Source organism: Bubalus kerabau, chromosome 17 (genome assembly GCF_029407905.1).
Source record: "Bubalus kerabau isolate K-KA32 ecotype Philippines breed swamp buffalo chromosome 17, PCC_UOA_SB_1v2, whole genome shotgun sequence".
NCBI classification, from domain to species: domain Eukaryota; kingdom Metazoa; phylum Chordata; class Mammalia; order Artiodactyla; family Bovidae; genus Bubalus; species Bubalus kerabau.
Window position 1 is genome coordinate 39249007 of NC_073640.1, and position 21442 is coordinate 39270448.

General features: G+C 40.7%; 2 protein-coding genes across 5 annotated transcripts in view; both read left to right on the forward strand.

The window, feature by feature from the left end:
• CDH1 (cadherin 1) overlaps positions 1 to 2641 on the forward strand; it is a 73818-nt gene extending 71177 nt beyond the window's left edge. For all 3 annotated transcript variants that reach the window (XM_055554259.1, XM_055554261.1, XM_055554260.1), the window contains one exon: positions 732 to 2641. In XM_055554259.1, coding sequence (XP_055410234.1) covers positions 732 to 941 — 210 coding nt within the window. In that variant the 3' untranslated portion in view covers positions 942 to 2641. The remainder of the gene's footprint in view (positions 1 to 731) is intronic.
• A 2168-nt stretch (positions 2642 to 4809) lies between these two features.
• TANGO6 (transport and golgi organization 6 homolog) overlaps positions 4810 to 21442 on the forward strand; it is a 185022-nt gene continuing 168389 nt past the window's right edge. For both annotated transcript variants that reach the window (XM_055554251.1, XM_055554252.1), the window contains exons 1-2: positions 4810 to 4922; positions 18697 to 19340. In XM_055554251.1, the coding sequence (XP_055410226.1) occupies positions 4826 to 4922; positions 18697 to 19340 (741 nt within the window). In that variant the 5' untranslated portion in view covers positions 4810 to 4825. The remainder of the gene's footprint in view (positions 4923 to 18696; positions 19341 to 21442) is intronic.

The following is a 21442-nucleotide window of genomic DNA, read 5'->3' on the forward strand; positions in this document are numbered from 1 at the left end:
ATTTTCAGGGCTGGTCTGATGGTCCACTGGCCTTCAGTGAGTCTTCATGGCTTTTAGCTTTCTAGGGGAGTTGTCATCACCAGGGATTCTAAAAGCACAGCTGTGTTGGACAGGACCAAGCCAGATCCATTCTAGCACTGGGTCTTAGAGAAAACTGAGAACAGGAAGGGCCAGTTTAAACCATCCCTTTAGATACATCTGGATCAGGTCTTTTCTTCCATTTATGTTTATTTGTGCTTGTAGCTGTTTCTTAATTACAAAAGTAAAATGTTTGCTTTTTTAAAAATATAAATTATGAAAATGTATATAAAAAAAAGAATGTAAATCCTATGCACAGAGAATCTCATGAACAGAGGAACCCAGTGGGTCGCAAAGAGTCGGACACGACTGAAGCAACTTAGCACGCACACCAGACTATCCTGGAATGACTGTTGTTAGTCTGTCCATTTGGATTGGCTGGTGCTCATCTCCCTTGCCTACATATAATTTACCACTTTTAACATTCCACTACAGACTTTTTCCTTTCATTAGAGATATATAATGACCATCTTCTGTTCCAGTCTGTATTAAATTTACTTTGTTGGTGTTCATTGCCCCTGGCGTTCTGCAGGATGGTTGCATTGTTGTGTGTTGTGTGCATTTTGCTTTATTCACCAAGAGAAAGTATTTTGCTTAAGATGACAGGTGTGCAGTTCCTCTCAATAAAAGATCCTATTGTCTTCCTTCTGTAGAACCTGAAGGCAGCTGATAGTGACCCCACTGCCCCACCCTATGACTCTCTGCTGGTGTTTGATTATGAAGGAAGTGGTTCCGAAGCTGCTAGTCTGAGCTCCCTGAACTCCTCAGAGTCAGACCAAGACCAGGACTATGACTACCTGAATGAATGGGGCAACCGCTTCAAGAAGCTGGCGGACATGTATGGAGGCGGCGAGGATGACTAAGGGACTCAAGACTGATGGGAAGAGAGATGGGTCCCTACACTCGTGTGATGGAAAATGCGGGAAACATACTCCTGGTTGTTTGCCAGCTCCCTTCACTTGGAATACGTTTCTGGAGAAGAGACTGATCAGTGATAGCATAGTCCTGATTTCCACTTTATAGATCTAATCTGTGTACTAGAATGATTTAGACTTATTCCTTGAATAATCTTTTTCCTTTCATCATTGTTGACATGGTTATGATGTCCAAAAGACTCCTAAATTTTAATACTTCAAAAGAATAGTTTCAGTTTCAGAAGTTTCTGCTAGGAACTTACAGATTTCCTTAAGGGCGTTGTCTCATTTTTAAAAGGAAGGGGAGGGGTCAATTTCCCTACTGTGTGTGTGTGTGTATATATATATATATATATATGTAAATTGTGTGCTTTTGTTCCTCCCATCACTGCACTGATGTCCTGTGTTCTGAGATCCACTCTTACTCCTTCTGAATTTTATTACATTTCTCTGATGCAGACATTGGGCCCTTTTAGGGAAAGAGGATTATGTCTTAGGCTGGCCATGTACTGTGTGGGTATTGTGTACTCTTAAGACCTTAACAGCTTAATGGTTTTTCATTTTTATCTTCTGAGTACGTAACTTGTAATGGGCATCTATCCAGTTAACTTGTTCTGAGTAAGGGTGTTGGTCATGTGAATGTCATTACAAGGTACTTTGGTTCTAAATAGGGAGGCTGGGCCAGAAAAGGTGGTGAGTTTCAGGTGCCACTGAACTTTTTTTTTTTTGACCACACTGCAGGACATGAGGAATCTTAGTTCCCTGACTAGGGATCAGACCTGCGTCCCTTAACAGAGGAATTGAGGATTCTTAACCACTGGACCACCAGGGAAGTCCCACTACTAGACTTCTAATGTTTATTTATCGCTAAAACAAAAGAGTGATATATTCCAGGACTTAGAATAGTGCCTGAAGTGCTGTAGCCAAAGACAGAAGCTGGCAAGAGGGCACAGCAGAGGGCAAATGTGAAAAATGGGCTTGGAGATGGCAGGGGCAATTGCCACTAAGCCTGGCAATTGAGCCAGCTGAAGCTAAAGACAGTTGAGGTGGCTCTACCTCCACCCCCTAGAAATTCTGAACTAGAGGAATCTCAACATGTGTTTCTTGCCAGGATCCTTGGACCCAAAGCACAGAATCCCCAAGCCTGCTTTTGTTGATATTTATAGAGAATGCTAGCTGGTCTGGACACATTTGCCCCAAATTTCAGCTATGAAACTTGAGAATATTTTTCAAATCCAATTTGTTTTTCCTTTGCAGAGGAAGAAAACACTCGCTGAAAGGGTGTTAGCAAAGGAAGGTGAGGGTAGGGAGTACATTAATTTGGATCTTCTTTTAGTTGAAATGCATCTTTTAAGAAACTTTTGACAACCATAGACAAGAATTTTATCTAAATTACTTCCCTATCAACTGTTTTTAGAAGAAAAGGAACATCTCTCAACCACTTCTTAGAATTGTCTTGATTTTCCAGCAATTTAAACTCTAATGTAGTTCTACGTAGAGAATGTCACTATAGTTTTGAGTGTAATATGTGTGTGGGTGCCGATAATTTTGTATTTTCTTTGGGAGTGGAAAAGGAAAGCAATTCAAGCTGCAAAAATTATTCTTATTTGTTTTTTATAAATTTTATTAAAGAATTTTGTTACACCATTGTCAAACTTCTTTTATTTGATTGCAAAATTCCAGGTCAGACAAATGGTAGGTAAGCTCATTCAAAACATGGAGAGAGAAGCTTCATATTAAAATGTCTATTCCTGAACTTTGTGTCATTCTGTTGGGACTGAATAGGGGGAAGGGGAAACTGTGTTTCTAAGGTCAATTTATTTGAAGGATATCCATCCATGTGGCGTGTGATGTGGCATGTGGTGAAACCAATAAAATCTCTTTGTCAGGGGGAAGCTACTGTGGGTTGCACGGAGGGATAGAAAGAAGCAAGGCTGGGGTTTCCCTGGCAGTCCAGTGGCTAACACTCTGTGCTGCCAATACAGGAGGCTTGAGCTTCATCCCTGGTCAGGAAACTAGATCCCACATGCTGCAACTAAAGATCCCATCTGCCACAACTAAGACCTGGTGCAGCCAAATAAATATTTTTTGAAAAATGTAGTTTCCAATTTAAAGATGTTTTAGTAGGTTTTATTTAAGGAAGAGATGAAGATCCAGGTGCAATTTATTAAGCATCCCTTCTGTCCTAAATACTTGAGGACAAACAGTATCACTTTGATTCCCCAAGATAGCCTCGTGAAAATGATTCTGTTACCTTTGAGAGTAGGAAATGGCTGATGGCATAGGGCTGGAGTCCAGAGAAATGGGAGTGACTAGGAAGGGGCCTGACTCACTGAGAGTTAAATGAACCATTTCTTCCCCCAGTGGCATGGTCTTGCATATGGAACACATCCCATTTCCCAAGGCTTTCAGCAGCTAAGTACTGAAGAGCAGTCATCAGTCGTGATGTCAGGCTAACTTAAGGGATCTCAAAGAGAGGCAGGACAGCCTCTTGGGAGCAGTCTCACAGAGAGGGTGTTGGAGCCGGTTGTGACAATGGTAGGCGAGGTTACTGACTTTTAATGAAAGGAGAGGCAGGCATGCTAGTCTTGCCCTCAGAAGCATTGTCCTGGATTTGCAGCATGTCATTCCCTGGTGGCTCAGATGGTAAAGCGTCTGCCTGCAATGCGGGAGACCTGGGTCGCAAAGAGTCGGACACAACTGACGGACTTCACTTTCACATTCTTTCAGACAACATGAATTTTGAATGTCCCACCGAGATTCCTGTAAGTGAAAAGCTGTTACTGATGATATATCTCCAACCCATTCTGTTTTACATATTAACACAATTTTGATGTGGCACGATTTTAACAAACACTGAATTTTCCAGGAATGTCTGTGAATAGAGCAAAGATGGAGCTTTTATTGGGAGCTGTACTTAATTCCTTTAAGAAATCGTATCATCAAGAACAATATTTGCAGCTATTTGCAATCGGTGTGTGTGTTTACTAGTTGTTTTTAAATAGCACTGAAGTGAAGTCGCTCAGTCGTGTCCGATTCTTTGCAACCCCATGGACTGTAGCCCACCAGGCTCCTCTGCTGCTGCTGCTGCTAAGTCGCTTCAGTCGTGTCCCACTCTGTGCGACCCCATAGACGGCAGCCCGCCGTCCCTGGGATTCTCCAGGCAAGAACACTGGAGTGGGTTGCCATTTCCTTCTCCAATGCATGAAAGTGAAAAGTGAAAGTGAAGTCGCTCAGTCGTGCCCCACTCTTAGAGATCCCATGGACTGCAGCCTACCAGGCTCCTCCGTCCATGGGATTTTCCAGGCAAGAGTGCTGGAATGGGTTGCCATTTCCTTCTCCAGGGGATCTTCCCGACCCAGGGACTGAACCCGGGTCTCCCGCTTTGTAGTCAGACGCTTTACCGTCTGAGCTACCAGGGAAGCCCAAATATCATTAGTGAAGAAATTAAACAATTGAATATTATTTTACATACCGAACTTCATTATAAGAAGGTGCGGCATCTGATTACTTCACTACTTCAGTGTTTTGGTGACCAAATGTTTTCATACTGAGTAAAATTCATATTGTTTATAAACTGCTTCTCATCCTTTATACAGAAGTTAATCACGTTGAGTTTCTCAAATCGTGCATGTTGACGGTTTGTGTTAGCTACTTTTACATCCCCTACCCCAGGGAAATTCAGGTGGCGAGAGAAAAACATTTTTTCCCAAAGGGGGCGTTCCCAGCCGAGTCGATCCCGCCCCTAGTGCGTCCGCCACACGCCACCCGGCAGCGGCGCCGTTCCGCTGAGGCGCATGCGCAGCTCGCCAGTGGAGCTTTGTGCTTCAGTCATGGCGGCGGTCAGTCAGGCTGCTTGCAGCAGGGTTCTGGAAAAGTGTGGTCTGGAGCAGATTTTGGAGGCGTTGAAGCTGCTGCTGAGCCCGGGAGGTGAGAGGACGGAATTCGGCGCCGGGCTGCACCTGGGGCCTTTGGGCAGGGTCTGTCCAGCGTCATTTTACCCTTGAGGAAACCGAGGTTCAAGGAGGGATGGGGAACCGTTGAATATTTATACTAGCCGAAGTATCTCGAGCTGTTACCTTGGGCCAGGCACCGTGTTAAACACCGTGGGTACGTGTTTTCATCCGTCCTCACTGCAGCTCTGCGAGGACTGCAACCACAGCCTCAGAGAGTCTCCCAGAGCTGCCTCGGAGAGGTCCCAGCTTCTTGAGAGCGCAGGGTCTGATGTGGACACTGGACATTTGTACAGAGTGCCAAGGAGTCCAGAGAAAGGAAGCAGTGACGTTTGAGCTGCGTTTTGGGGAGAGTATTTAGGGATTTACAGTCTGTGGTAGGGATTTACAGTCACTTTTAATCTTTCCCAGTTTAGAATCAGAAGGGACCTTGGGAGTGGTGTAGCCTGGCACTCTTCTTTTACTCCTGAGGATACCCCCGGCTCATCAAAGAATAAGTAACCTGACCAAGATCAGATGGTCAGATATGAGGCAGAACACGAACTTAGAACCAAGGTCTACCGAACCCTCTTGTCAGACCAAGGCAGATTATTCAGTATGGAGCCTCTGATGTTATCTGGAGCTTTGCGGAAGATACACATGAAATAGGGCCCTACTTTAAATTAGAGTGTACAATTTGGAGGAAGGGGTTTGTAGGGTGAGGAAGGGGTTTGTAGGGTGAGGAAGGTAAGGTACGTGAAGGTTATGTTCCCAGTCTCACATTTTGAGATTTCCCCACCTCCACCCCAAACTTCGAAAAGTCAGGAAACAGTAAGTAGTATATCATACTAGGGGCAAGTGAAAGCTAGTAGGGGGAATTCCCTGCCAGTCCAGTGGTTAGGACTCCCTGGTTTCACTGCGGAGGGCCTGAGTCAATCCCTGGTGGGGGAACGAAGATCCCACAAGCCGAGAAGTATGAGCAAAAAGAAAAAAAAAAAAGTAATTGAGTGCGTGCTAAGTGTCAAGCCCCTATAGTGTGCTATTTAAGTATGGATCTTTTTATCCTCACAACAATTCCATGATATAGGTATTACGTGTATTCCATTTTACAGATGAAGGAACCAAGGCTCAGGTACATTGGAAATCGCCCAATGCCAGTCTCCTAAGTGGTAGAGTTAGGATTTGAATTTCAGATGCCTTCAACTGTAGTATTGAACTATATATACTACTTTGCCACAGTGAAGAATTAAACTGGAAAATACATTTTTAACTTGTTAGTGGAGTGGTTGCTTGTCTAGCAACTGCAACTATCTAGAACATTACTGAGAACAGGGATTCAATAAGTTAAATAGTCTGGAAGTAGTCATCTGTTGCAAAGCACATACACTTCGTTTTTGGAAGACCCTAACTCTCAAGAGTATGTGGTGGAGTTACTACATGTATTCATTTAGCTTAAGAGAAATCAAGCATTATTATTTGAAAAAGAATAATTTGGTAAAATGATATTATTTTCACAGATAGGTTATATTTTGTGAATCTTTCTGCTGTTTTCTTTTATCATATCAGCTGCTGAAGGAATTACAAAAATACCTGTGCATAATAGGTATTCATATGTTCCTGAGGGTTTTGAGACAAGATGAAAGTATTTGCTAGAAGTACCTCCAGCTAGTTCAACTTCTTTTGGTCTTTCAATTGACTCCTTTTGAGGAGTCAACTGTATGTAGTATTCTGTCCTCAGTGATTTTGAAGATAGAAATATTATTTAACAACTTGTGCTCTCAAGTATCTTGTTTGGGGAGACTGTACTCCAAATATAGTGTACTCAGTCGCTCAGTTGTGTCCAATTCTTTGCGACCCTTTGGACTGTAGCCTGCCAGGCTCCTCTGTTGGTGGTAAGAATGCTGGAGTGGTTGCCATTTCCTCCTCTAGGAGATATTCCTGGCCCAGGGATCGAACCAGGGTCTCCTGTGTCTCCTGCACTGCAGGAGACAATTTTTTTTACTGCTGAGCCCATGAGGAAGCCCCACTCCACATACAGGCCAATATATTCAGCATAGCAGATAGTATTAATACTAGTGGTGAATGGAGGGTACAGGTAGCAGTTGGTTAGTTAGTGAAGGAGTTATCTGAGGAAGGAGCTGTGGAAGGATACAAGAGGAAGGAGAATTCAGTCTAGATGGAAATTGAATAGACAGAAAGGAAGGAAAATACCGAGTCTTTCCCTTTTGAGCTATTAAAAGGCCTACAGCATTAAGTATTTTCTCTTCACCTGCCTTCCATTTCTGTTCTCAGTTGTGGGGCAAGTAAGAGTAATAGCTCCACTTCCCTTATTAGGAAGTGTGTTAAGCAGAATTGGAAAGGGGTTGTCAGTTTTAGTGAAGTTTTGCTTGAGGTCATCTCAGCAGTTGGTCAGTTGCTAAGTTGTGTCTGACTCTTTGTGATGCCATGAACTGCAGCATGCCAGGCTTCTCTGTCCTTCACTACCTCCCGGAATTTGCTCAAACTCATGTCCATTGAGTTGGTAATGCCATCCAACTATCTCATCCTCTGTTCCCCACTTCTTGCCCTTGGTCTTTCCCAGCATTTTAGCAGTAGTTTTCTTTAAAAAATAAATAAATAAATAACTTGCCAGACTAAATATGTGTTCATTGAACTCAGTCATTACAATTGAATTATGTGGTGGCTGGGGGGCTTTGGCCACCTCATGCGAAGAGTTGACTCATTGGAAAAGACTCTGATGCTGGGAGGGATTGGGGGCAGGAGAAGAAGGGGACGACAGAGGATGAAATGGCTGGATGGCATCACTGACTTGATGGACGTAAGTCTGAGTGAACTCCAGGAGTTGGTGATGCACATGGAGGCCTGGCATGCTGCAATTCATGGGGTCGCAAAGAGTTGGACGCGACTGAACTGAACTGGGGGGCTGTAAATTTTGGTGATTTGTATATGATGAAGCTGTATCACATATATGTATTTGGCTGCACCCGGCCTTAGTTGTGTCATGCAGAATCTTTGATCTTTCTTGTGGCATGTGGTATCTAATTCCCTGACCAGGGGTCAAACCTGGGCCCCCTGCATTAGGAGTGCAGCATCTTAGCCACTGGACCACCAGTAAAGTCCCTTATTTTCCAGTTTGAATTTACTAAAAAGTACCACACAAATTATGAAGTCTGCTTTTAAATGTCACAAAGCATAGACTTTTAAATGGGTGGTGGGAAGAATAAATAACTTTATGAGGGCAGCATTTCCCAAAGCATGATGGGGATGATTGTAGGCAGTATGTAGAGAAACATTTTGAGGCTGAAAAGCTTCAAATAGTGATCAAGAGCTTGGATTCTGGAACTGGGTTGCCAGAGTTGAACATGTTCTCTGGCAAATGCCTTAACCTGAGTCTTCTTATCTGGAAATAAGGATGTTAATATAATACTCTACACCTCACAGAGGAGAAGGCAATGGCAACCCACTCCAGTATTCTTGCCTGGAGAATCCCATGGACAGCAGAGCCTGGCAAGCTACAGTCCATGGGGTCGCAAAGAGTCGGACAGGAATGAGCAACACACACACACACACACACACACACACACACACACACACACACCCCCACACACACCCACCCACCCACCCACCCACTCCAGTATTCTTGCCTGGAGAATCCCATGGACAGCAGAGCCTGGCAAGCTACAGTCCATGGGGTCGCAAAGAGTCGGACAGGACTGAGCAACACACACACACACACACACACACACACACATACCTCACAGAGTTGGTGGAAGGATTGAATTAAATACATATCCCTTAGGATAGTATATTAACTATTACTAATTTAAGTTTTAAAAGATTAACTTGAAGAAATAGATGAATAAAGCAAATAACAATACAGCTGGTGCTCAAAATAAATGGCCAAAAAGTTGTGGAAGCACTATATGACTCTAGTTTGAAAAACTTTGTTTTAAGGCTACAGGTCTCAAACTTTTTGGTTTCAGTACTCCTACACTCTTAAAAAGTGTTGAGGACTTAAAAGAGCTTTTATGTGGGTTATGTATATCAGTATTTACTGTATGACAAATTAAGAGTTTAAGAGAACTCTTAAATTTATTTAAATGCAACAGTAACAAACCTGTTACATGTTAACATAAAAAAATATATTTTACCTACAGAAATAACAGTTGGAAGAGTAACATTGTTTTACTTTTGAATGGCATTGTTTTATTACACTTTTGCAAATCTTAAGTGTCTGACTTATTGTAAGAGAGCTGGGTTTTCATATTTGCTTCTGTGTTCAATCTGTCATGACAGGTTTTTTTTATTGAAACAGATGGATATCTAGACTCGCACATCTATATATGTAAGTGGAAAGGGAGGAAATTAGATCATCTTTTCAGATAACTGTGTATTCCTCTTTAAAACTCAACGAGAGGTAATTTCTTAAAAGGTTGATTTTAATATAGAATATGAACTCATATTAATGAATTTTCATACTTGGTACACTCAAGAAAGAATGAGAACATAAAAGGCACTGTCTTAGTATTAATATGAAAATAGTTTTGACCTTGCTGACTTTCTGAGAGAATCTTGGGGAGGCCCTCAGAACCTGAGACCCTGTACCACACTTTTGAGAACTGCTGCTCTCAGAGAATGCCCTTTATTTTCAAGTAGCTTTTATTTTTATCACCAGAAGAGGGCAGAGGAGACCACTTTATAAGGGGCTTTTAAGAAAAAAGGGCTAGCAGCTTTTGTTAATCACTTTCTTTGTGTCCCATGTTTAAGTTCCAAGATCTTATAAAGTCACAGGAAGTTACTTAGAGATTGTTTATTGATCTTAATCATTAGTGGCAACAAGCTATGAAAGCACTCATTTCCTGTTTAGGTGTATATTACTCAAAGGCAACAGATATTCATGCCAGTGAGTCGGAACACTTGCCCTGATCAGTCTTAGAGAAGTCCTGAAAAATCTTACTCTTCTGATTCTCACTATTTTAGTGATTCTCACTAAATTGAATAACATTTTTAAATGTTATTGTTCCTTTTTCTTTTCATAGAAGTAGTTACTATTACTTATAAAGCTTTAAAAAAAAGTTAGGGAAGCTAAAAGAAGGAAATTAAAATGACCTTAATCCCACAATCCAGAGATTACATTTTGGAGAGAGAGAGATATATATATGTATAATTTGTTTACAAAAATGATCTCATATACTACATACTGTTTTCTAACCTTAAAATATATTTTTAGTACAGAAATAATACATATTCACTCTGAAAAAAATTTTAATGAAGCAAAAAAGAAAAATCACCCAAAGCCCTACCATCCAGAGATCATCACTGTTAACACTTTGAAGTTTAGCTTTTGAGATCTTTTTCTATGTGTGTACTGAGACACACATACATGTAAGTTTTCATAGTTAGGTTCATCCTGTTTTTTTATCCATCGGTTTTCAGAAAAATACATTAGTGTCTTAGTCTCCAAATTTAGCCAACGGAGTGATATTTTTTGGTTTTGTTTTATTATGTAATCATGTTTTTGTATATATATATATATATATATATATATATATATGTTTCAATTTATTGTAGTGATTATTCTTGATACTCTTATTTGTTCCATCTGTGGCCTGTGGGAGTCATTCAAGTTAGCTGTTGGACTCTTTGATGTGACCTAGTAGTCTTTGATTGCTTCTTTGCTTTAAGACATAAGATATTCAGATTCATCTTATACATTTCTTGCTCTATGCTTGAAAGCAATTCTTTTTAAGAATAAGTGATATTTAGGGACCACAAGATGGACACTAGTAATATTTATTGCCACTGAGATGTCATTGCTTCCAGACTTTTTCAGTGATTAGAGCCAGGAAATATGTGGATTTTCAGAAAACAAAAAAAAGCAAATTGTAAGTTCTTACTGATATTCCCAATTAAAATGAAATGTTACAGAGTTTAAATTTTTCCTAACATTTCATTAAGAAAAATTTTAAGCTTATAGAAAAGTTGAAGGATTTTACCATGAAAACTCATATACCATGACCTAGACTCTTTAACATGTGTTTGTCCACCTAGCCATTTTTCTTTACTGTATTTTATATTTTTATCTTTGTATTTCTTTTCTCTTACCTATAAATATTGATTCCTAATAAAATTAATAGTTATTTACTTACTTCATATATATTTGCACACAAATATATAGTCACATATTCATATATACTCACACATGCATATAGTGTTTTAAAATAACAAGTCTAACATTACTATCATCAACAAACCTACTGTTTCTAAGGGATTTTGTTTGTTTGTTTTTGCCCTCAGGATGTACAGAGTTCTATATGTCAAGTCATTTAAAATAATTATGTGTGGTTATGCTGCTAATTTGGTTTAGAGAAAGAGCTGGAACATTTTTTTCTGTAAAAAGCAAGCAGTAAATATTTTGGGCTTTGTGATCCATACTGTCTCTGTTACAGCTATTCACATCTGCCATCATAGCTCGAAAGCAGCCATATGTAATATGTAAATAAATGAGCATGCCTATGTTCCAGTAAAACTTTATTTGTGGAAATAGGTGAAGGGCCAGATTTGACCTGTAGCTTGTATTTTGGCAACCCTGGACATAAAGTATAGAATTTTTAGGTTTATTTGTTTTTTATCTTTAGGAATATTTTGAATTTTCTTTTTGATTTGTTTTTTTTAAAACTATGAAAAATGTGTGTGTGCTCAGTCGTGTCTAGCTCTTTGTGACCCCATGGACTGTAGCCCACCAGGTTTCTCTGTACATGGAATTTTCCAGGTGAGAGTACTAGAGTGGGGTACTATTTACTTCTCCGGGGGATCTTGCCCACCCAGGGATTGAACCCATGTCTCCTGCATTGGCAGGTGGATTCTTCACTAGTAGCGCCACCTTTGAAGCTCATGCGAAACATTCAGTGCTTTAAGAGGAAAACTCTAAAACTGGATACATTTATCCCTGTCTACTCCCACTGATTTTTTTTCTGTTTCTCTATAGACAGTTCATTGTAGTGAATTTTTAATTTGTTCTTCCACTACTTTTAAAAAATAAAAATAATCTGTGTACCTTCCCATTCTAACACAAAAGTTAGCATACTATATACATTCTTCTATACCTTTTAAAATTTAATATGTCTTAGAGATAGCTGCATAGGGGTAGGTGGAAATCTTCCTCTTTCCCTTTTACAGCTGCATAGTATTCCATTGTGTGAATGTGCCACTGTTTATTCATCAGTTCTCTATGAATGGATGTTTGGGTTGTTTTAAGCCTTTTGTTAATGTAAAAAAATAGTTTTACCAGACTCAGTGGGTTTGGGGTCCTTAGTGAACACACCAAGTACTTTCTTAAAGTAGAAGCATTTATTACACATGACGAGTAAGGAGTCAGGGAGATAGTGTTACCAAGTTCAAGCTATTACTGTTCACTGCTCTACCATGACAGGACAGTAAATTGGGGGACAGGTGTTGGGGCAAGAAATAACAACTTTACCTGGAAAGCCAGCAGACTGAGAAGATGGTGGTACCAGAAAACCATCTTAACCTAGGTAGAATTCAGGCTTCTTTTTTACTAAAAGGGGATAGGGTGTGGCTTGTTGCAGACTTGGCGCAGTTGTTGATCTAGCCATGATGTTCCTGTAAACCTCCAACTGAGAAAAATGTTCAATGGAGAGAAATGTTATTTTCTTTTCTGCAACTTTTTATCTCTGTGTAAGTGGATAGGCCTTATACCTTTAAAGGTCAAACCTAGGAGGTAGAGAAAAGGCTAGGGCACAAAGATTAGAGCTAAAGGAATAGACCCAATCTGGAGTCAGGTTTGTTCTGTGTTAAATAGGCCTCAAAGCACTATCTCCCCTAACCATTGGACCAGGGTAGTTTTAAGCCTGGGAGGCATGCATATTCCTGAAAGGGCAGGCATGATCATCCATAAGCAATATAAAGAGGCAGCGGTTACTCTAGGTTGCCCAAAACTGAAAGCAAACAGGTGCTTGAGTGTTTGCGTGTACTACAGTGTCTTGTGGGATGTTTTGTAACCTTTTGGAGACACCTGGTGCAATTTAAGGGTTAGCTTCTGCAAGACAAAGCACACTTTGATTCAGCCCCATCCCTTTCCTACTGCTGCATATCTAACAATATGGCAATGAGAAGCTTTGTGTATATGTCACTTTGCATTTTTGCCTGTGTATCTATCTATAGGATAGATTCTTAAAAGAGGGGTTGCTGGGCCAATGGTTAAATGCCTATATAATTTTGTTAGATATTGCCAAATTTCTCTTCTTAGGGAATGTACCATTTTAGTCTCTTACCAGCCGTGTATGAAAGTGTTTCCCCAAAACACACAATGTGTTATAAAAACATTTGGATTTTAGCCACTTGATAGATGGGAAGTGATATTTCAGTATAGTTTTAATTTACTTTTCTCTTAGGAGCAAGGTTGATCATATGTTCATGTTTAAGAGCAATTTGCATTTCTTTTTCTGTAAACTGTTCATATCTTTTCCCCATGTAGTACTTCATGCTCTGTTCCCTTTAGAATATTTTTAGTGAATATGTCATTGAATAATGTTCACCATAGTATAATGGCTTCAAATAATCCATCTGTCATTCATTCATTCATTCAATAAATAACTACTTATTTTGAACAGCTACTGTGTCAGACAGGCCTTGTTCCAGGCAAGGAGAAACAGCAGTGAACAAAACAGAGCAATATCCTTGTCCTCAAGGAGTTTTTGTTCTCGGTGGTGGAGAGACGATAATAAGCAAAACAAATGTTACATATAAAATACAGTATGTTAGATACAGGTAGACTATAATTTACTCAACGTGTATTTCTAATTTTACACTATTATAAATAATGTATTGTTGAACATCCTTTTAGTTATCATCAGTTGCATGTTTCTTAGAAGAGATATTAACTTTAGTTTTGAAGTCTATTGCTGTTTGATTTCATTTATGTTTTCAGCATTTTATTATAGTTTTATAACCATAACCCACCTTTTTGCATTACATTTTTAGTAGTCATCCTAGAATTACAGTATACATTGTAATTTTTCACAATCTGTTTGGAATTTATCTTGTACCACTTCATAGGACACATAAAAACCTTGTAACTGTAAGGGTTCTTTATAGCCTTCCACCCCTTTTGGGTTTTATGCTATAGTTTTCATGTTCATAGTATCTATATAAGATATAAACCCCATAATACAGTTTTATAGATTTTACTTTAGACAGTTATATGTATTTAAACAAAGAGGAAACAAATGAATCTTGCATATTTACCCACATATTTACCATTTCTGATGCTTTTCCTTCCTTCCTGGAGATCCAAGTTTCCATCTAGTACTCTTTTCCTTCAGCTTGAAGAACTTCCTTTAGCATTTGTTTGTATTCCAGATCTGCTGGCAGTCAGTTATCTTCGTTTTTATTGATCTGAAAATGTCTTCCTTTTTCTTTCATTTTTGAAGGTTACTTTTTATTGGATATAGAATTGAGACTTGATAGGTGGTTTTTTTTTCTCCTGTCATCACATCAGGTGGTGGTGGTTGTTTTTTGTTTGTTTTTTACCCTGTTACCACTTTAATGTTTTTCCATTATCTTTTAAGTCATTGCTTGTGAGTTCACAGTCATTCATAGCGTTGGTCTCCTATGCTGACTGCTTTTTTCTGACTACTTTGAAGATTTTCTCTTTGTCTAATTTTTAATTTATTTATTTTTAATTGGAGGATGATTGCTTTACAGTATTTGTGTTGATTTCTGCCCTCTATCAGTGTGATCTTTATCTGATTTCAATGATTGACTCTAATATGCCTAGATGTGATTTTCTTTCTACTTATCCTGATTGGGCATCACTGAGCTTACTGAATCTGTAAATTTATGTTTTTTCACTAAATTTTGGAAAATTTTGATCATTATTTCTCCACATCTTTTTGTGCTTCATTTTCTCTCCTTTTATTCTAGTTACTCTCTATTTTATTACAAATACATCATTTGATAGTGTTCACAGATACTAAGGCTCTGTTTCTATAAAATCTTTTTTTCTTTGTTGTTCAGATTGGATAATTTCTAGGGATATATCTTCAAGTTTATTTTTTGGCGGGGGGGGGGCGGTCATCTCAAAGCTGTTAAGTCCATCCATTGAGTTTTTTTAAAAATTCAGATATTTTGTTTTTAAATTCTAGTATTTTCATTTGGATTTTTAAAAAATGCTTGCTACTTTTTTGCTGAGAGTCTGTATTCATTCATAATGAGTACTTTCCATCACATGCTTGAACACAGTTATAAGAGTTGCTTGAAAATCTTTGTCTGCTCAGTCTGAAACCTGGGTCATCTCGGATCAGTCTCTATTTGATTGTCTTTCTCTTGAGGTGGATCACATTTTCAGGTTACTTCATCTGTCTAGGACTTTTGGATTGTATAATTGACATCATGAAGGATATGCTGTTGAAACTCTAGATTCTGTTACAGTCCTCCAGAGAAGATTGATCTTTTTTGGTTTGGTTTTGTTTTAAAGTAGGCTTTTTTTTTTTTTGCAATGCCATATGACATGTGGGATCGTAGTTCCCCGACTCGGGATCAAACCTGGGCCTACGGCCTTGAAAGTGCTGAGTACTAACCACTGGATCACCAGGGAGTTCCCTGAAGTAGGCAGTTCATTTGACTGATTCATACTCTAAGCTCTGTCTCTTCTGCAATGGGCAGCAGCTCTTTTCAGTTCTTTCCATTTTAGCTGAGGTATTTAAAGTTCTTCCCATAGATGCTTAGTTCAAAGATTAGTCATAGATTTAAGCACAGTTTGTATTAGATGGTTGGATGGCATCACTAACTCGATGGACATGAGTAAGAGCAAGCTCCGGGAGTTGGTGATGGACAGGGAAGCCTGGCGTGCTGCAGTCCGTGGGGTTGCAAAGAGTCGTTGGACACAACTGAGCGACTGAACTGAACTGACTGAATGCAGAGCTGGGAGCCCTTCCTCTCTGGTTCTATACTTTCTGAGATTTCTTATTTTCTGCCTGCTGTAATCACCCTGAATTGTATGCTTTGGTTCTTGTCAGTAAGATGAATTTCTTCTAGTGTTTTTGGTATGCAAAGACCTAACCCCAGACTGAAAAGCAGGAAACTTCTTCAATGCTGTTTTTTCCCTCCTGGGTGCCTTCTCTAGTTTTTGTTCCCTTTCATCACCTTCAGGCATCTTCAGATATTTGCTTTTTACTCTTTGTTCAGAGTTGATAGTTATCTGTGAGAGGCTTGGTCTTATAGGAGTTCTAAGGAGATCTTTATTATCACTCTTTATTCATTCTTTTACTCAGTCAACTACAGATGCTCATTTGGGGCTTACTTTATGTCAGCTGTGCAAAGCACCGACTAAACAAGAGAGATGTGGTACCCACTGTCATTAAGTTTAAATTCTAATAGAAGAAGGAAAGTAAATACCAATAAAATAATTATTGATTATGATAAGTACTATAGAGAAAAGAAATTGGGTGTTATCACAGAGTTAATAGTGTGGGGGATGGCTTTTAGAGTGGTCAAGGAAGGCCACCTCTGAGGAGATAATATTTAGATTGAGATTCTGGATATCTGTGTCTCAGCATTTCTGCTTTTAGGTGCATACATATCAGGAATGTGTGTGCGTGCTTCCACCAAGAGAAATCTATTTTATTTTTTTTTTTTTTTATTTTTAATTTTTGACCATACCACATGGCATGTGGGAATCTTAGGTTGTTCCCCAGCTAGGGATTGAACCCATGCTCCAATATTGGAAACCACTACACTGCCAGGGAATTCTCAAGAGAAATCTGTTTTAAATATTAAGAGGATCTGATGTGTGAAAAGTAAATTTTTAGGAGAGTGAAAGTAGGGAAGCCAGTCAAGAGGGTTCTGATGTACTTCAGTTTAAAGATGTTAATGGCTTCAACAAAGGTTGTAGTTGTAAGATGGAGAAAAATAAATTTGAGAATGATTTAGTAAGCAGAACAGGAAAGACTTGGTGATGGGTTGGATAAAAGAAAAAGGTGGAGATGTAACCAGTTAGTAACCAGGTTAGATTGTACTTAGGAGTGTAAGGTATGTGTGAGAATCAGTAATTTGTTGAATTTGAAAAGCCTAAGAAATATCCAAGTGAAGATTTCATTCAGCAGTTGGAAATATGTCTCTGAAACTTAGAATCATGGGCTCTAAGTAGTCATGGGCCAGGCATGTAAATTTGGAAGCTGTTAGCTTATAGCTCCGGAGAAGGCAATGGCACCCCACTCCAGTACTCTTGCCTGGAAAATCCCATGGGCGGAGGAGCCTGGTAGGCTGCAGTCCATGGGGTCGCTAAGAGTCTGAGCAACTTCACTTGGATACATTGGAGAAGGAAATGGCAACCCACTCCAGTGTTCTTACCTGGAGAATCCCAGGGATGGGGGAGCCTGGTGGACTGCCGTCTGTGGGGTCTCAGAGTCAGACACGACTGAAGCGACTTAGCAGCAGCAGTTTATAGCTCATTTTTAAAGACCTAGGCCAGATTAAGACTGTCGAGGAAGATAATCCAGAGTTCAGGACAAGCCTTGGAGCACTTTGATATCTGGTAGAGGAAAAGAACCAGTAGAGGAGACATTTCGAGATGGCCATTGAGGTAGGAGGGAAAAAACCAGGACAGGGTGCTTGCTGCCCCAGAACCTAAGAGAGGAGCGTTTCAAGGAGGGAGTCAGCAAGGATGTCAGCTGCTCAGAGTGTGCACGAGCTCCTTCACCAGCAGAGGGCAGTAAAGACCATTTTGGGAGAGTTCAGGAAAACTTGAGAATAGATATTAGGGAGTGTGTATGATTGGATTTCTTTGCATCCCATGTCCATATTCTGCGATCTGCCTCACTGGTTGTAATTTTATGATGGAAAGGACTTTTTTTTCTTCAATGCCTTATCCCTGGGATCTAGAACAGCTTGAATGAACCTTCTGTGGTAAATGTTTACCTTTTTAGGTTTCTCTTCTCGCTATAGTTTCAGCCCAGTAAGTTGATTAAGATCTGGCCTCTTGGTTCTGGGGCAACAAGCACCCTGTCCCCTCAGAACGTGTGGGAAATGGAAACAAACTCCATGAAGTATTAGGTTGGCCAAAAAGTTCGCTCGGTCTTTCCATAGGATGTTCTCAAAAACCCAAATGAATTTTTTGGCTAACCCAATATAATGTGTTCTGTACATAATTCTAACTACATGCAAAGTGCTGTGGTAAGGCAGGAAATGTGGTCTGGAATTCTGCCTTGGCTGGGGAGGCACAGCTGGGGGGCCTCTTTCTAGAAGTAATGACATCTGAGTCAGGCTTCAGAAGATGAACTGGAGTGGGCAAGGCATTCCTCATGGAGGGAAGCACAATTTGTTTTCCAATACAGTATACTAACGCATATATATGGAATTTAGAAAGATGGTAACAATAACCCTGTGTACGAGACAGCAAAAGAGACACTGATGTATAGAACAGTCTTATGGACTCTGTGAGAGAGGGAGAGGGTGGGAAGATTTGGGAGAATGGCATTGAAACATGTAAAATATCATGTATGAAACGAGTTGCCAGTCCAGGTTCGATGCACGATACTGGATGCTTGGGGCTGGTGCACTGGGACGACCCAGAGGGATGGAATGGGGAGGGAGGAGGGAGGAGGGTTCAGGATGGGGAACACATAGATACCTGTGGCGGATTCATTTTGATATTTGGCAAAACTAATACAATTATGTAAAGTTTAAAAATAAAATAAAATTAAAAAAAAAATTTGTTTTCCATGTATGTAATTTGATAAATTTTTCTTCAGAAGGATCAGGCTCAAATTCACTGCAGATCACGAAACATGATATCCTGTTGGCTACTTTAAAATCTAACCTGTCTGCTTTGGAGGACAAGTTCCTGAAAGATCCTCACTGGAAGATACTGAAACTCCTACGGGATGAAATTGCTAATGAGGCAGAATGGCCGCAAGACTCTGTGGATGTCACCTGGCGTTTTACTTCCCAGACTTTATTGCTGCTGCTGTGCTTGAAGGAAACCATGCTCCGCCTGGCAGCTGATTTCAGTCCAGGTAAACCCAACCCGAAGACTCCAGAAACTGCTCCTGCCCTGAGCCCAGACACGCTTAGCATCTCCCAGCAAAAGACTGTCCAGTCAGTTCTGCAGTTTGTAGTGACCTTGGGTGTCTGCCCCTATCTCGCACCTGGTGTTGGAGTCCCTCTGAGAGTCAGGACTGAGTTTGGGGCCGTTGTTCAGGAAGTGGTGTGTCTCAGTGCTGCTCCCAGCGCAACCCGGAGGCTGTACACGAGCTGCAGCGTCCTCCTCAGTGTTGCTCAGCACGCGTCTCTGGGGAGCCTGGTTTTCTGCCGCCATTTTGGGGATATCGCAGCGGGTCTGTGCCAGCTGGGGTTCTGCCCAAGCAAGAGATCACCGCTGAGTCCTGAGGAAGAGGTAAGCATCCATGAGGGGAGAGAGAGAGAGTGTGAGAATCTCTGTGTGTCCTTGTGTGTGATTGCTATAAGAGATCATCTCAGTTCTTTGGAAGAGTGCTGATGGAAAGACCTAGAATTTTTATTAAATGCCTAAGCATCTCTGGTGGATAGACAAATCTTTTTAGGGGGTTGGACCTTTCATTTATTAAATACGAGTCCTTTCACTCCTGGAGAGTCCATTTCACCTGTTCCCTTCTTTCCATTTTTTGAAACAGCTGTTGCAAGCTATTTCTTTGAATCTCTGTTTCTTTCCAACTTTGTAAAATGTGTTTATTAATGCCTGCCTTGAGAAACAAAACAATACCTACCTTGGAAGGTGGCTGTGAGGAATAAGGATAATGTGTGTAAGTTACCTGGCCCAATACCCAGCAGTGCTCACCAAAAAGTTATTACTACTACTATTAATATTAAACTGTTTACGCCTCCTTCATTAAGTTCTTGGGAAGATTAAGTGAGATGAAGTATGCAAGCGCTGGGTGCCCTCCACAATCCAGTCAGTGTTGGTTGTTAGGTGTTGAGGGTACAGGCAAGTGTTTTGTTGACAGTCAGTAAGGATTTGAGCGTCTGGACGATGAAGTGATGTGAAGGATACAAAAGCATTAGATGTGGCCCTTTTCTCCAACAGCTCACACAGTCACTGGGGAGACAAGACTCACAAGTGTAACAGAACAGGGACCACTGCTTCCCCATGAGAGCACTGCAGCCTTAGCACAGGAACCCAAACAGAAGACGCTGTTAAGGTGTAAATGTAACCAGGGTCACGTGCAGTGTAATTCCTTTGTTCCTGCCTCCAGATTTTATCATGTCCACTCACTTATCTTTCTGTCAGCCTTTCTATGTCACCCTCCAACTTGTTCCTTTTCTGTTTGTTCTCCCTGTGCTCACAAAAGAAAAGAAAACAGAAAACATTTAAAAGCCATTGTCACCTGAGTAGTCACATGAAATTATGGTCTCCTCCAGCGCCCTTATGTTTTGCGGAGCAGAGCTCTGTGCTCTTTACAACAGGGTGTGCGTCTTGACGGCTCCATCAGTGCCTGCTACCTGCACTTCCTTGAGATGAGGGGTCTAGAGCAGGTCTTATGACTGTTGTTTGAGCTGAGCAGTACCCAGAGGTCTCAGGCAGAAGAGAGAAAAGAAAAGGGAAACACAGAAAGGACCAAGTGATGGGGTGGAAGGAGAAGGGGAAACATGGTGGGTGGACAGTATGAAACTGGACAAGTCCCGCAACAGCTCCTGCTCCGATCAGCATCTGCATCACAATTTACTAAATTGTATCGAGCAGGATTCTGAGTCTTGACTGTGACGCGCTCCCAAAGGGGGTCAGTCTGTTGTGGCTTGGAGCAGGGACCCAATTAAACAGCACCCTCTTTGCTGCCCAGATTCTGAATGAGTGAAAAGACAGTTAACAGAGTAAGAGATGACAAGTCAGAATGTCACCTTTATTACTCATCAAGGCAGAGCTGGAAGGTCTATAGAGAGAGACCCATGGGTCTCCTAACAGTGCATTCCACAATGAGATGCACTTCTCACCCAGTTTTAAAGGGTTCTAGAAAACTGCAGCTCCTTCTGCCCCAATGCAGAGGTCATGTCCCTGAAAAATCTATGGCACAGAAGAGCAGAACAGACTGTGCACTCACGCCCAAGAGACTGAAGAGGAGCGAGCTGTGTGTGCCAGAACTCAGCAATCAGATGAGTGGATGCAGTCTCCTGCCCAGAAGTGGGTGAGGGAATGGAGAAGGGGCCAGGAGTGTTTCCTTGTTATAGCTTCCTCTGAATGGAAGGAAACCAAGAGGCAAAAGAATTAAAATGGGTAACCAACAAGGACCTACTATATAGCACATGGGACTCTTTAGTGTTATGTGGCAACCTGGATGGGAGGGGAGTTTGAGAGAGAATGGATTCATGTATATAAATGGCTGAGTCCCTTTGCTGTCCACCTGACATTATCACTGCGTTGTTAATCGACTATACCCCAATACAAAATAAAAAGTTAAAAAAAAAAAGGCAAAAGAAGTCGGCCTCCTGCTCCCCTCACAAGCATCTTTGTTCACTGTTGCAGAG